The sequence below is a fragment of the Parasteatoda tepidariorum genome, chromosome 9, assembly GCF_043381705.1.
Source record: "Parasteatoda tepidariorum isolate YZ-2023 chromosome 9, CAS_Ptep_4.0, whole genome shotgun sequence".
Lineage (NCBI taxonomy): Eukaryota > Metazoa > Arthropoda > Arachnida > Araneae > Theridiidae > Parasteatoda > Parasteatoda tepidariorum.
This window is the reverse complement of record NC_092212.1, coordinates 88,639,332-88,654,180: the sequence shown is the minus strand read 5'-3', so window position 1 is coordinate 88,654,180 and position 14,849 is coordinate 88,639,332. Positions and strand designations below refer to the sequence as shown.

Sequence of the window (14,849 nt, the reverse complement as noted above, 5' to 3'; positions counted from 1 at the left end):
CAAACACCAACCTTCGTACATTCCAATATTTCAAAAATAACGATTATTAAAGAGTGAATTGAATTCAAATGTCTCGTAAAATAATCATTAGCGGGGTTTATTCTAAGGAAATATTTAATGAGGTACAAAGGAGGATCGGAATAAATATTATAATTTGCATGAATGCTTTTTTATAATCACATTAAAAAAATACTCTACACCATTAGAAGAAAATGAAGTATAGTGTCGGGGTTACAAAAAAGGAACTTGAATATTGAATGAAGGCATAGAATAGGCGAATGAAAGCTGAATTTTCATAGCTGTTTCTCTAAAGAAACTTTAGCATCATAAAAAAGCAATTCAGTATTTTTTAGCTATCTCAATTTCTAAGAAATATTTTTCGATGCATTGCGATATTCCTCAAAATAGAATTTATGAAGAAAAGACATTATAATGGTTTAAAAAGCTCAACTTTTTGTTCAACTTCAGTTCTAAATTCGGAAAGGTTTACCATCTGAGATAAGAGAGACCGGCTCCTTTGCGCACTCATTTTAGTTTTTACTAATATAAATAAAAAGAATTAATAAAATTAGAAAACAATTTTTTATAAACAGTGGGGTTTATTCTGGTATCTTTGCCCACCTTTAATTAATTTTATAAAAGGTATTATTTTTCGTATGGGAAAAAATAGACCTGTTCATTGCAAATCTAATTTTCCGTTATATTACTTTAAAAAACGAAAAACGTGTACACGTGTCTAAGTCAAAATTTCGATGGTCTTCCAACATAATCTTGATGGTAACCAACAAAAGTAACCATCACCCGATTGTAGGAGTTTGAACTGCTTTATGATGGTGCAACATAAGAATAGCAACTTGTTGTGATGGTTTGTTAATGTTGAACCATCAGAATCATATTCCTGAGAACCAACAAGAATTCCCATTAAACTATCATGGAAATGTATAGTTGGAACCACCACGGATTATTGGTTCATGGCAATCAAACTTCTCTTGACGGTTAACCATCATAGCATTAAAGTAGCATTTTCCATCATGCAATGATGGAAATTTGTTGGCATATCAGAAACCATGAACGAAGAATGGAAAATGTTGGACGATGGTGACCATCAAATGATGTTGGACCATCAGGAACAGCACTGAAACCAACATAAGCCACCAAAATATTTTGATCAGACCATCAAAAATTTCAATTTGGGTAGTTATCATCTTGCTGAAATAAATTCGGATAAGTACCCATCATAATATAACTAGCATTAAAATCGGAAGAATAATTATCAAAAAATTATTTTTTGGTCTATGAGAGTCTCATAGATGTACCCGGATGATACTCAAAGAAAGTAACAAAATGTCAGGACAGATAATAATTCACAATGCTTTCTCTTGACCTACGGTCAGAATTATAAGATTTGACAGTGAATTTAAAAAGTAACTCTTGGTGACACATCTTATTTTCTTAGAATGATTATTTCTTACCGAGAATCTTCGTTGTTGGTTGATGTTTAAGCAAAAACTTTTACATAAGGGGTGAACTGTCAAAAGTAATTTCCGTAAAGAGTATCTAATTAAATTCTTATTTCATACATCAAGTGTGTACAAAACATTATATATATATATATATAACATTAGTCCGAGACATGTAAACATGTAAAATAGTAAAAAAAAGATTACAATGATATGCTTTACATGATAAGTAAGTTGTACAGAATAAATAGAAAATATTTATGTAGGTAATGAATACATGCAGATCAAGGCTTCTGAATGAACAAATATTTTCAAATTTTGTACAATAATCCTTCTAACTCAATTTAAATGGTACAAATGGATGGTCAGTCTTTGACGGATCTAACCAAATAGTTTATGAAGTGTCTGAACTTTCGAGTCCATTAAACCTATTTGGTTTGAACCGCAGAAACCGCTCATATTTTACAGATCATAAACAATATTAGAGTGACTAAAAAGCAAATATTAAAAGTATAATAACATATAAAGCAATTCTTTTTTTTGTTAAAAATCAAACGAATGAAGGAAGAATGAGTTTTAGTGCAAATTTTGATTCATTTAAAAAGTTAAATTTTTTTGTTTGTTATCTCGTAATCGTTTCTTGTATCGATATAAAAAAAAACGATTACTCTGTGATCAGTTTAGAATGACTGTATGAGGCACCTCTTATTTAATCAGATTTTCCTTTTGCACATGAGTATAGCACCGAAATAGGTTTTAGATCTGAATGTTCTTTTCATATCATATTTTTTTTCTTCTCAATATCACCACGCAACGCCTTCTTATGAGCGAAGCTTAGTTAAGCAATGAAAAGAAAAATTTCGAATGAAAAAAAAAGTAAAATGGGTGTTTAATTTAGGACAATATTGGCAACTAAATTCAGCTACAGTCCGTGGTCTAATTATTAGACGAACTATAAGATTCTATGTAAAATCTTAATTATCACGTGATACACTATACAGCTTTATTGTTTTTATCCGACTGTTTTCACTTGTTTATCGTTCGTGTATCCTCCATTGGTTATATTAGACGATATATCATATAAATTTGACGATAGAATAATTGAGACGATATATTATATAAATATATAATATTTATTATATCAGGTATTATCTAATATATATAATTCTCTTACGTGGCTCCCAAATTTTGGCTGTATTTCTTTTTCGCCGTTGGCAACGTTTGCTTTGTTTAGTTCACGTTACTATTTCTCTTACACGGCGAGTCGACCCATGATTGCCGCTAAAAATGTCACATGCCAAATCTAGCTGAGGTGACTCAACGTATAGCTCTTTTAAAAACGGAAACTGAAATAACCAGAGAGCATCTGCTGCGGCAATCTCATACTATTAAGCTAGGCAGAAGTGAGTAGTCTTTGTCGATAGATCTCTATTTTAGTATTTTGTCGAAAGCGCTTTTTTTCACGAATTTATTTGACGATTTTTGATTTATATCACGAATTATACAATAGCACATTTCTAATAGGTTTAACGAATTACATGTTCTTTATTTGAATTCAAATTTATTTTAATGACTTAGTATTTACTAAAAAAAATTACTAAAAGATAATTTTTTTAAAAAAAAAAGTTTTTATATGGATTTGAATGATTGTTTTGAATTCTTAGAATTTTGTGCATTTGCAATGTACCTAAGTTAGTAGCGAGCGAAGCGAGATTGGTTTGCGAAGCAAACCTTATAAGATTGTGTAGCAATTTTCGGGGTTGGCGAGTGTAAGCGAGCAGGGGGCGCAGCCCACTAGTATTATTATATTGTAATAATTAGATCAAATTAGTAGACGCACTGTAGTGTTTTAATAACGACATGATTTGCACGAGTGTATAGGTAATACTTTTATATTTAAACATATATGTAATGGGTTTTTATTCAGGATATTTTTCACATACTTCCTATTTGCATTTATTCTTAACGTATTGCATGACAATGTTAGCCAATGGATGCAGAAGCGTAAACCAGTGCAAACCGGTTTCATCCGAGCAAAAACAATATAGTATCACGTGNCCTGCATGTATGTAATGGGTTTTTATTCAGGATATTTTTCCCATACTTCCTATTTGCATTTATTCTTAACGTATTGCATGACAATGTTAGCCAATGGATGCAGAAGCGTAAACCAGTGCAAACCGGTTTCATCCGAGCAAAAACAATATAGTATCACGTGATAATTATAATTTTACATGGAATCTTATAGTTCGTCTAATAATATGGCAAGGTACTGTAATGAGAATAACTCAATCCATTTAAGATTATTTTTCTACTGATTGATAGACATAGTTTGCATGGCGACGAGAGAGAAAAAAAAAAGATAAGTGGTTATCATGTAATTATAAATTCATTCTTAAAATTATTCTTACAAATGTGATACATATATATGTTAAATTCTTATTTAGGCACAGATCGTAAGAAAAGAAAAAATTCCCCTCATCTTCAATATCTAAGGCAAATATGAGGTTATACAATAGTAAACCAGGATTAAAAATCTAAAATGTTTTAAAATATGACTATATCTATTTTATTATGTTTCAAAAACAAGGCACAAAACTTACAAATATTTTTTTTTTTTTTGAGTCTACGTGTGGGCTCTTTTTTTTAAATGATTACCCTAGACAATTAATCTACTCTGTTTTATCACACAATCTAGCAACAAAGCAAACTTGGAACCATTGTTAGTGAAGAGGGTTTAAACCTTTCGTTGTAATAGCTTGCACGATTCATTGATTAAAATTGAAGTGAATATTTTATCGAAAATAAACAAATAAATATTCTTACAAAGAAAGTTTAGAACAGTGTTTAATTAAAAAAAAATGTTTTTGTATCGTAAATTTTAAATTACGAAGTTTAAAAAAACAATTTTAAAGTTATTTAAAATATTTCACTTTAGATGCAAACGAAATAGTTTAAAAGTTACAGGTAAACTAAAATCAAGAGATCTTTTCAGTGAATGATGTTAAAAACTTCTTTTTATATTATAACCTTCTTAATATATTATAAACTTATTTTAGTATTAAATAGCACTTGAAATTTGATTCGCAAAAGTGATGGAATGTTTTAAAAAATGTGAATGAAAGGTTTTAAGAAAGAAAAGTAAATCATTAAGTTTTTCGAGGGTAAATAAAAACAAATTTTAAAAAAAAGTATATTTACAATTAAAATGACATTTTTTTTCCGAAATTACTTCTGCTGAAATAGTGGATATATTTGAGTTCCATTATAAAAATAAAATGTAGAGAGCTGTGATTGGCTAACAATCGAAATTTATCAAAGTGAAATGAAACAAAAATTTTCCCATAGAGTTACTATGGAACATCTTACAGATTCTCAGAAACAAATTCCTTGCATTGAAAATATATTTTAACTATTCACAAAATGAGTGCCAAATATGCTTGTGAACTTTCATCAGTATTTGGTATTTTTTATCATTAAATACTAGAAAACTACAAACTTTCCTTCCAAAAAAAAATATTTTTTGCTAGAAAATTGTTTCTTATAGAAAATTTCTGACCGAACTCGAAGTAAAATTTCATGCTTAAAAAGTCGAATCAATTTATCGACAGTTATTGCAATTTTGACGTAGTTTTGTGGGCTGGTAAGAAATTGAGACTCTGTATAGACATAAACAGATCGCGAGTTAAAATCCCCGAGTCGTCAGGCTAAACATGGGAGGTTTTGGTGGTTTTCCTCTCCCTGTAATACAATTGCGGGTTAGTTCCATCTAAAAATCCTCCATGAAGGCAAATTTCTCCCAATACTTGATCCAAGCGTTACCTCATCTTCTAGATTGGGTTCAAAATTTCGAGGCCACGGAGTTGAACATTAGTAGTCGTAAACCTTACAATTGTGTCTGCTGTTCAACGACGGTTATGAAAAATAAATTAAAAAAAAAAGAGATTCTCATAAGATTTGCTATCTTGATGAAGAATGTCAAAGCAGCACCCTGTTCACTAAAATGATTGCCAACTTTGCTTTGAAGATTCTAAATATAGTCTGTTTTTTTTTCTCGTCACATTAAAATTTCAAAAGCACTACTCCTTTTACTCAACTACATTTACTGATCTGAAGTATCACAAAAAAATCAGATCACTATTAAATTTGTTCCCATAAAAGTTTTGCACTCTAAGAATGTCACTAAGAAGAAGAAGAAGAAGAAGAAGGGCTGTAATGAAAGAGATATGCACTGTAAAAGGCTCACAGAAATCGGCAACCTTCGCTCATGAAAACACGATTTTATATATTTCAGTATTATTCCTTGCTCTATTTTTCTTTCTGCTATTAACAAATGCGTTTTCTAAAGAGAGTTTACTTTCATAAGTCCTCTTATGAAAATCTGTAAATGAATTGATATTTTAATAAAAATTATTGATACTTTACTGCAACAAAGAAAGTCATAAAAATTAATAATTTAGATTTGTAACCGGACATGTTATCCTTTTCACTAGAATAAATAGAATTTTGAAAAAGCTTTTCTTGAAGAAACGTTGTCTGCACTTCTGAACGATTCCTCACGTATTATCACCGTCTTGCATTAAAATGCGAACATCTCTTTTTTATAAAAAATTCTTTTCAAAAATAAGGAAAATAATTATTATAAAACATATTGAATTTTTTTGCAAACGTTTCATATCATTTTAGTTCAAACCAACAGCTTTATTTCATTCTTTAAAAGCAAAAATTTAAAGAAATTTCTGTTGTAATTTTTCATTTGAAAATTGGTTATTTATCTTGTACTAATTTTCACTCTTGTACTAATTTTCAAGGAAAAGAATTTTCTTATTAAACACGCTTTTCCTTTATGAACTTTTATCGCAGACGAGTATTATATCATTTTAGTTCTAATCAACAGCTTCATTTCTTTCTTTAAAAACACAAATTTAGGGACATTTCTGTTGTAATTGTTTATTCTGAAATTGGTTATTCATCTTGTATTAACTTTGAACTAAATTTAATCTAAATAATTTTTTTCCGTTTAATTATTTTTATCAGCGGTTCTCAAAAGGTGAGTTAGAATCAGGATATTTTTTTTAACCAGTAGTAGTTATATTTCTATCCAATCCATAAATTATTTAATATTTTGCTTGTTTATATGAACTTTTTTATGCAGTGAAAAAAGTATCGAAATAAGTAAGAGTGGTGAAATAGTGTTATAGAAAAGTAGGGAAAGAATTTTTTTCCACCAATAATTGTATATTGAATGAAAACGATTTCTAAAAATTCAATAAGTATTTCTCATCGAACTCTCTAATTCACAAAAACTAAATTTAAGAATGAATAATTATGTTTCTCAACGTTTGTTCTTCATTGCAAACCGCGCTTGTTTATTTCATAATAATAAAGAAGCTGGGGTTCTGATTTAAAATTACTTCAAATTAAATGCGGTATTAAATAGATTTCACGAGTAGAACAAGATTGCCGATTCCTTATTCAAATCACTCTTTTTGAAGCTTTTAAAAAAAGAAGAAGCAATTATTTCATCAAAGTTTCCGCAGGAAATCTTATCATTTAAATATTTTTGGAGCAAGAAATTCACAAGGGAGACTTTTCGAAAGAAGTTGAACACAGTTGTTTAGAGTGAAAGCTCGATATTCACAAAAAGCATTTTCGATGTATCCACAACTGCGAAAAATAAAATTCTCACTTATTTTCGGCGTTTTCGAATTAAATGTTGATTCACCATCATAACAGAGAGCTTTTGGAGACTTTAAAAAAAATGGTTGAAGGTAGAATGAATCGGATGCACGCAAAATTGAAATCAATTGCGAAACTCCCTTGAGGGACTTTTTGAAGTCCAAAAAATTAACTATAATCGTCAAAAAAAGCGCCAAGTTTAGATCAAATCAAAAGTAACTTAACATTTTTAGGTGAGGAAAAAAAAGTTTTCATTGATAACAATAATGGTTTAACTGAAGTTATTTTAGAAAGCAAATATTGTGAGAATGTTTTGCTTTAAATTCTGGCTATTCAGATAATAATTTAAGAAAATTCCGTTTTAAAAACTATCACGATTTTTTTTTCACTCGTTTATTTAGCCTTTTAAATGAATCCCGGGTAGTTTTCTCACAACAGCGATTCCGGCACTTTTATTTTTCTTATTACTGTAGAGTTATTTAAACAGAAAATCTTCGATGAAATGATTGCTTTGATAATCCTCCCCCACCAAAAAACAATGATGCATACATAATTTATTCATACATTTTCAAAACAGATCAATGGAATAATATTCTGGAATATTCCCTTTGGCTGTATTACAGGGTTGCACGCCTTACAAAGTGAAAAAAAAAAGTATGTATAAAAAAATGCAGTTGTATATGGTCCAACATCATCGCAGCTGCTATCTTACAAATTGAAAAAAAAAAGAAACTTTAAAGCATACCTCACTACACAAGAGTTAAACAATCCCAAAACAGATTTGGGAAAAAAAGAAATGTATTCATCTTAAGGCTGCTTTTTTCTGAAGCTCTTTCAACAATAGAAATGAACCTTAAACTCGAGCAAAAAGCTTTAAGTTTTCATTATCTAAGCTTTCTCGCGGTAATGCATTGACCAAAATTATAAAACGATAAATATCTTTAGGAATATTAAACGTTTTTTTTATAAATCAGTAATTTGGTGAGATTTTTTTTTCCACGTAGATGACTGAAGGTCAATGAATAATTTTAAATTTTTGTATATTTTTATGAGTGATTCAGTGTTAGCGTAATTTAAAATTATTAAAAAATTAAATCAAACGATTTTTTTTTCATTTTAAAAGCATTTAAAGTTTCCTCCTTATAATACTTCGCTACCAGCATAGAGAACGCTTGCTTAAGATAAACAAAACTTAACAGTTACCTGTTGAGTTTTGTTCGTCTCTGAAGTTTAGAATAACTTATGACAGCCTAGTATTCGTGGTCATGACAAAGAAATAAAATACTATTCTAAAAATAGGCTTCTTCTTCTGAAGTATAATCATCACCTGGGTTTTGAGGATCCTTCTTCCACTACGGTTTTGAACAAGATAAGCACACATACACATATTATTACATTGATTACAAAGGAAGACTGTGAGAAGAATTATTGCTTAAATTACACAAAATAGTCCTTTTTTCATGCAAAAATACACCAAGTATTAGTTTACCACATTATGCTTCGTTTGATTTGGTAACATTGGACTGCAAGGCTAAAGGAGTATAAGGCTAAATCTTTCTGTACAAACTTCCTGTACTATTATTTTTTTCACAGTTAACAAATCTTTTTTGTTTCTTTTACTAAACAGAAATACATCATCGTTTACACTATTAACAAAAAATTTCAATGATGTGTGAACATAAGAGAGTTATTCAGAAGCTACAATGCTTTTATTTAGTGTATTTTTGCACATGATGTATCACCGATATTTATTTATTTTTTTTTCGAAATAGGATGACAATCTATGACGTAGAATATCCCCTCTGTGTTAAAATGATTCTTCACCTGAAGATTCGTTTATTATGCATTTTTATTTATTTTATTTATTCAGATTTGCATTGCGTGTAGATTGAAGATATTCAAGTGTTCCAGAGGATATGGTATACATATCTGAGGCACATTAAGGTTCATACCTGGGAAAGAGTAGCCAAAGCTAGGGTAGCCAGGAATTCCTCGACCATAGCCGAACGTCGTGAATCCCGCTGTGGAAGAAAAAAAAATCTTAATCTAAAAGTAATTATCTAATAAGGATTCACACATTAGTTAGATTATTTGATCTTTATAATTGGTAGACCTCGTTTATACACAGAGCGTGACTAAGGACGAGGCACCCAAATCGAATAGAAGGTTTATTTTAGGCTTCCTTCTTTAATGAACGTTTTTTTTAAATAAAATATCAATACAGTGTAAAATCCGCCAGTTTTTGTATGAACACAAAAAAAAATCTATATTTCGTAAATTCATGGCTTTCTGGCGAGGAATTCAGCTAAATTTCCGATGACGACGGACACATTTGGCCAATCAAATGCCTTTTCATTTTACATATCACAAAATGGGATATGTTTACAAAAATACAGACTTCTGATTGGCTAAATTTAGCCATCGTAGGTGCGAAAATTTAGCTGAATTCCACCCTATTGTTAACAAGGATATGAATTTTTACATCAATACAGTGTAAAATCCGCCAGTTTTCGTATGAACACAAAAAAAAATCTATATTTCGTAAATTCATGGCTTTCTGGCGAGGAATTAAGCTAAATTTCCGCAATGACGATGGACACATTTGGCCAATCAAACGCCTTTTTATTTTACGTATCGCAAAATGGGATATGTTTACAAAAATACAGACTTCTGATTGGCTAAATTGAGCAATCGTAGGTGCGAAAATTTAGCTGAATTCCACCCTATTGTTAACAAGGATATGAATTTTTACATGCTACATGACAAAGTTAACATTCAGAAAACTGCATCTGGCATAATGGCTTAGAAATGTCAGAAAATCAATAAAATAGACCGAACGATCTTTCGTTTGACTATTGGAGGGAGGGGGACATTTGTAGATATTTTAGGTTCTAGTCAATTTTCTTGTTGCATAATGAGGTGAAAAATTTAAATGCCTCCATAAAGTTTGGTTCTGTATTACTGAAAGAGTGAAGCAGAGGGGGACCACAAATTTTTTTTTATCCCGGACTCCAGTTTAGCTAAATCGGGCCCTGTTTATACATAATATACAGCGAAAGCACAAGATATAGTTCGTTCACCAGGAGTTGGCACTTCGCTTCACCTCCTCAGACGCAGAGTTCACTTTAGAGCGGGAGTAAAGAAAGAAATGTCGCCGCGCTTTAAATTGAGACAACCTTTAATGCTCGCCAAACACAAACAGTGACTCCTTTTTCAGTCACTTACTTCGCTTTATCATCCGCTATTATATCTTTCGTTTCTCTAGTTAATGAAATATATTTTAAATTTAAAAACTGCTGTTTTCCCAGCAAAATGCCCCAAAAAAGATAAACCATTCTCAGAAGGAAGAAACATCACAAAAAATTGCACGAAATATCATCAAATTTATGAAACATTTAATGTTAAGACAATGCAGATAACGTTTGCGAAATAAATATTTTTGCCATACGATTGTCAAAATAACAACCTTGTTCAAGATTGCTCACAGCGTTTTCTCAAAAATAGCGAAATAATGTCGTCGCATACCACGTGAAGATGAAGGTGGAGCCAAGTGCCAACTCCTGGTGAACGAACGATAATGGGAGTAAACATAACATGCATAAGAACGAGATCAAGTACGATTCTCCTATTTTTTATAAATATAAAAAGCCGTTTTTTTATTCACACTACTTAAAAGTTTAAAGTTTGTTTCACCGTTAATTTGCCGATGCAGTTTGGAGAATACTGAGACAGTTTTTGTTAGAAACCGTTTGTAAGAGACAGTTTTTCTTCGCTCGTTATTTCCAACTTCATCTTTCTCCGCATCAAAGAGCTGAATCACCTTTCGGCTAATTGTTCCAGCCAATTAGGGAACCGGTACCAAGTCTAGGCAACGTGAGTGTGTTTGTATTTATTGGATCAACAGGCTTGTATGCTCAATTTAGGCTTATAAACCTTTATCAAATAGAATGACAGATAGCTGCCAATCGAAGTTTAATCTATCAGCAGACATCAACTAAAATTTTAAACTTTTTTTCTTATGATGAAGTGTAAAATAAGGTTCAAAGAATTCTCAAGTACATGACTAGGAACTAGAGGGACAGTGATCGAATCGAAGATTTCGAGATTACGTAGAAAAACAAACAACTTTTAATACGACGTAAATATCATTGAAAGAAAATGCGATTCGTTTTTCTAAAGAAAAAAAAAAGAGAAGTATTAAGAATCTTGTGCGTATCGGACTCCTTAACTTCACTCAGGTGAAAATAATATATCGTCAAGAACTTTGAGACTGCTCTTCTCGGCTTGCTCATGACAGTAACAAATAGCCAGAAGGAGCTTTTAAGCGTAGTCCAGTACTACAGCAGACTGCTTTGTCCAAAATGGACACCTAAAATAACTTGAGTTAACTAATTGGTCAACTTGAGTTACCGATCACTTGCCTAGTGGTTACTGTACTGGACTACGGGCCCGGTAGTTGTGGATTTGAATCCCACAGTAGGCAAGGATGTAACTTTCTCTCTCAAGTGTTCAATGTCTTTTTCTACCCGCCCTATAAACGAGTTTGTGGTTGTATGACGTGGGAGACGCTGCTCCACCCGTCACCGCGGCATAAGGCGCATGTGACCACTGGGTGAAAGAGTATATTCTGGCCTATAGTATAATTTCTGAGACCCAAGTGCCAGCCATTTTATTTTATTTTATAACCGTCGTTGAACAGCCGACTCAATTTTACGGGTTTACGACTATCAATGTTCAACTCAGTAGCCCTGTCATTCTGAACCCAATCCAGAAGACAAAGGAGCTCCTTTATCAGTACCCCCAGAGGTATTGATTTGTTATGGCAACATGGAGGACTTGGGCCCATTATAAAAAAAATAACTCGATGACATGAAACCACCATTCCCAATTGTAGCAGGCTTTTCCCGTGGTCTCAAAGACCGTGGCATGGTTCTAAAGTTACGGCCTTCTGCTCACTTTAATAATATATTCTCCTTTCATCGCCCATATGACAACAACAGAATTCCAAATGAAACGAACAATAAAATTCGAACACTTACCGTCTGTGAGAGCTCCTAAAGGCCAGACCAGGTCTTCACATGTTGTTTGAAAAGAAACAGATTAAAACGTATGGATATGCTTTTTTTTAAAAAATGAAATAATACATACATAGAATAATATATACATCAAATAGTACGTATGCATATGCCCATAGGCTGTACGTCTTAAGTTAGAGGATTCGAATGTGGAAAAATACGATAAAAAATGAAAATTAAAGACATTTATTACAATAAAAGAAATTTCTAGTCTTTTTTTATAAATATAAAATTTTGAATTAAAAAGAAATAGATTCTCTTCGACAATTTTTTAAAAACAACTTTGCTTTGTGTGCCTTATTCAAAAAATGATGAATGATCTTTTTTAAGGCTTCTCTTTCGATTTATTTTTCTTAACTAAAATCAAGCTGCTTAAGTTTAGGCTGAGTCGTTACGAAACCGAACAACTCCGTTTAATATATTGTCGTAGTTGGTCAAGTTTGAAATACTTTCTTTTTTTTTGGCATGTTTCCACTTGGTCAAATGCTTCGAAGAACATAGTAGAAATAAAAAAAAATTTATTTTATATATAGTACAGTACAATTAGACATTTTCTCCAGGAAAATGAATACCCAAGATTTTATGTTATGCTACCCGAAAAATTCTCTCTGTACGCTTTTTTCTTGCTTGAAAGAATTGTGGTGATTGAGGAAAAGAATTGAATTTCACCATAATGTCACGGTTACGTTTTTGTACACCGTTATTTTCGTTCACCGTTATTTTTTCACCGTGAATTGAGTGAGACCGATACCGAGACTCATGTATAGCGATCATACGATTCAACGTAAGAAATACACAAAGAAACAATGCCTCACTTATTTAGTTAATTAATGGTTCGGGGGTGAATATGCTAATTAATTTGCGAAGACGATATTTTAAGCTATAAAATATCGGACACAAAAACGTGCTTTCTCTGACTAAGCATGTCTTTGTTCTTAGGACGTGAAATTCGGATCATTAAATCAAAAGTTATTCGAGATGATTTGCTTCTTTAGAGCATTGTACAAAAGAAAATGGCACATTTTCTCGAACCACATTAGGGAGTGAAAATTCACGATACTTAGTTATATGAGAACCACACTCTCCAACTAACTCACTTTTTTGTGTTGTTTTCCAGAGGTGTCATTTTGTTTTAAAGATATTTATAATCAAACTGTTTGCAAATGTAGCGCAAAAACATTTGACGCAGCTGGAGCGGACATTTTGGCAAAAATAAAAGCTTATATAAAATAATAATAATAAAAGAATCTCAAGCCTATTATCCTACCACGAGAAGTGCTGTTGGGCATCATCACCTCTTTGGGTTGAGCTTTTTTGCATTCCACCTGAAACATACAACAAAAAGGTTTACAAAACAATCCACGGAATGCAGAAAGTATGCGCTCAAGAGTTTTGTTATTCAATAACAGAATTTCAATTCTTTTTCACCAATATAAGAAAGGGAGTCTTTTATCACGTGATAGAAGTGGGGCTTTAATGTTTTACGCCATGAAGCGCCATGTTTTAGAAAGAAAATTACGATAAATATTTTTTTTATAAAGTTTTGAACATTTCAGTTCTTTAGAGAAGATTCCACGAAGCTTTGTTATTTCAGTTGCAATCATGCAATTCCCACTTCTATGCCACGATTAAAGTATATCGTGCCGTAAAATTTTAACGTCATCCATAGAGTTGAAAAAAACCTTGTGACCATCGCATATAGATCCACATTCTTGCTCTCACCCAGTTAGCAAAATAAGGTTTATTTTAACTCGGCAAAAACTTGTTAATGTGAAACTAAAAAGGTTTTTATGAGGTTTGCGTGTAAACCTTCTAACCTCTAAACGAGATCTGCGACTATCTGCTCTATTCTACCCACATTACCCAAATCCAGAATCTTGGAAAACAACTTTCTATATTAAAACCTGAAAAATCAAGGTTGTCTTACGATTTTCAAGCGTGAAAAAATCCTTGAATAAGGCATGACTTAAGGTAAAAATAATCGTTAATCGGGGGTTATATAAATCGGTCATTATAAGGTTTCTTTTCGCAAAGTCTTGTATGCTCAGCTACCTAAGTGATAATACTATTTAAAAAAGCTTTAAAAATAATGCTTAATTCTTTTAGGATGAAAGGTATGAAACTGCAATATTTTTCCTTTATTGAAAAAAGGTTTTTAGTGTAAACATTTTCTTGACAATAAAGAGTTAATTCCAACACAAGGTTGTCTTAAGGTTACATGCTTTCTCGATGTTTATCACTGAAATAATGGAAACAACTTTTCCGGCAATTTGTAGACAACAATTCGCATTCTTGTTGTCGCAGAATTTATATCAGCGAACTTTTATAGAACTGACAAAATCAGATTTTTTATTAAACTTTAAATACATCGTGCATCTTCACGTTTTAAAAACTCATTTTATAGAACCGTTTGCTTCATTAAAGATATCACAAAAACTTCCTTTCGTTGTCATTGGCTGACATACATCGAAGAGCCATTACATTATGACCACCCTGCTAATAACATGTAGGACCACCTTTAGCCCTCAAAACTGCTAGCACCCGCCGTGGCATTGATTCCACGAGGTGCTGATAGGTAGTCTGAGGTATCTGGTACCAAGCGCTCACCAACTGGTCCTGCAATTCCCTCACATTG

At 31.8% G+C, this 14,849-nt stretch overlaps 1 protein-coding gene across 5 annotated transcripts in view; it reads right to left on the bottom strand.

Annotated features, from left to right (window-relative positions):
• LOC107445073 (RNA-binding protein Musashi homolog 2) overlaps positions 1 to 14,849 on the bottom strand; it is a 168,580-nt gene that overhangs the window by 14,918 nt on the left and 138,813 nt on the right. For all 5 annotated transcript variants that reach the window (XM_071185994.1, XM_071185997.1, XM_071185996.1 and 2 more), the window contains 3 exons: positions 13,482 to 13,539; positions 12,179 to 12,211; positions 9,092 to 9,160 (listed from right to left, as the gene is read on the bottom strand). In XM_071185994.1, the coding sequence (XP_071042095.1) occupies positions 9,092 to 9,160; positions 12,179 to 12,211; positions 13,482 to 13,539 (160 nt within the window). The remainder of the gene's footprint in view (positions 1 to 9,091; positions 9,161 to 12,178; positions 12,212 to 13,481; positions 13,540 to 14,849) is intronic.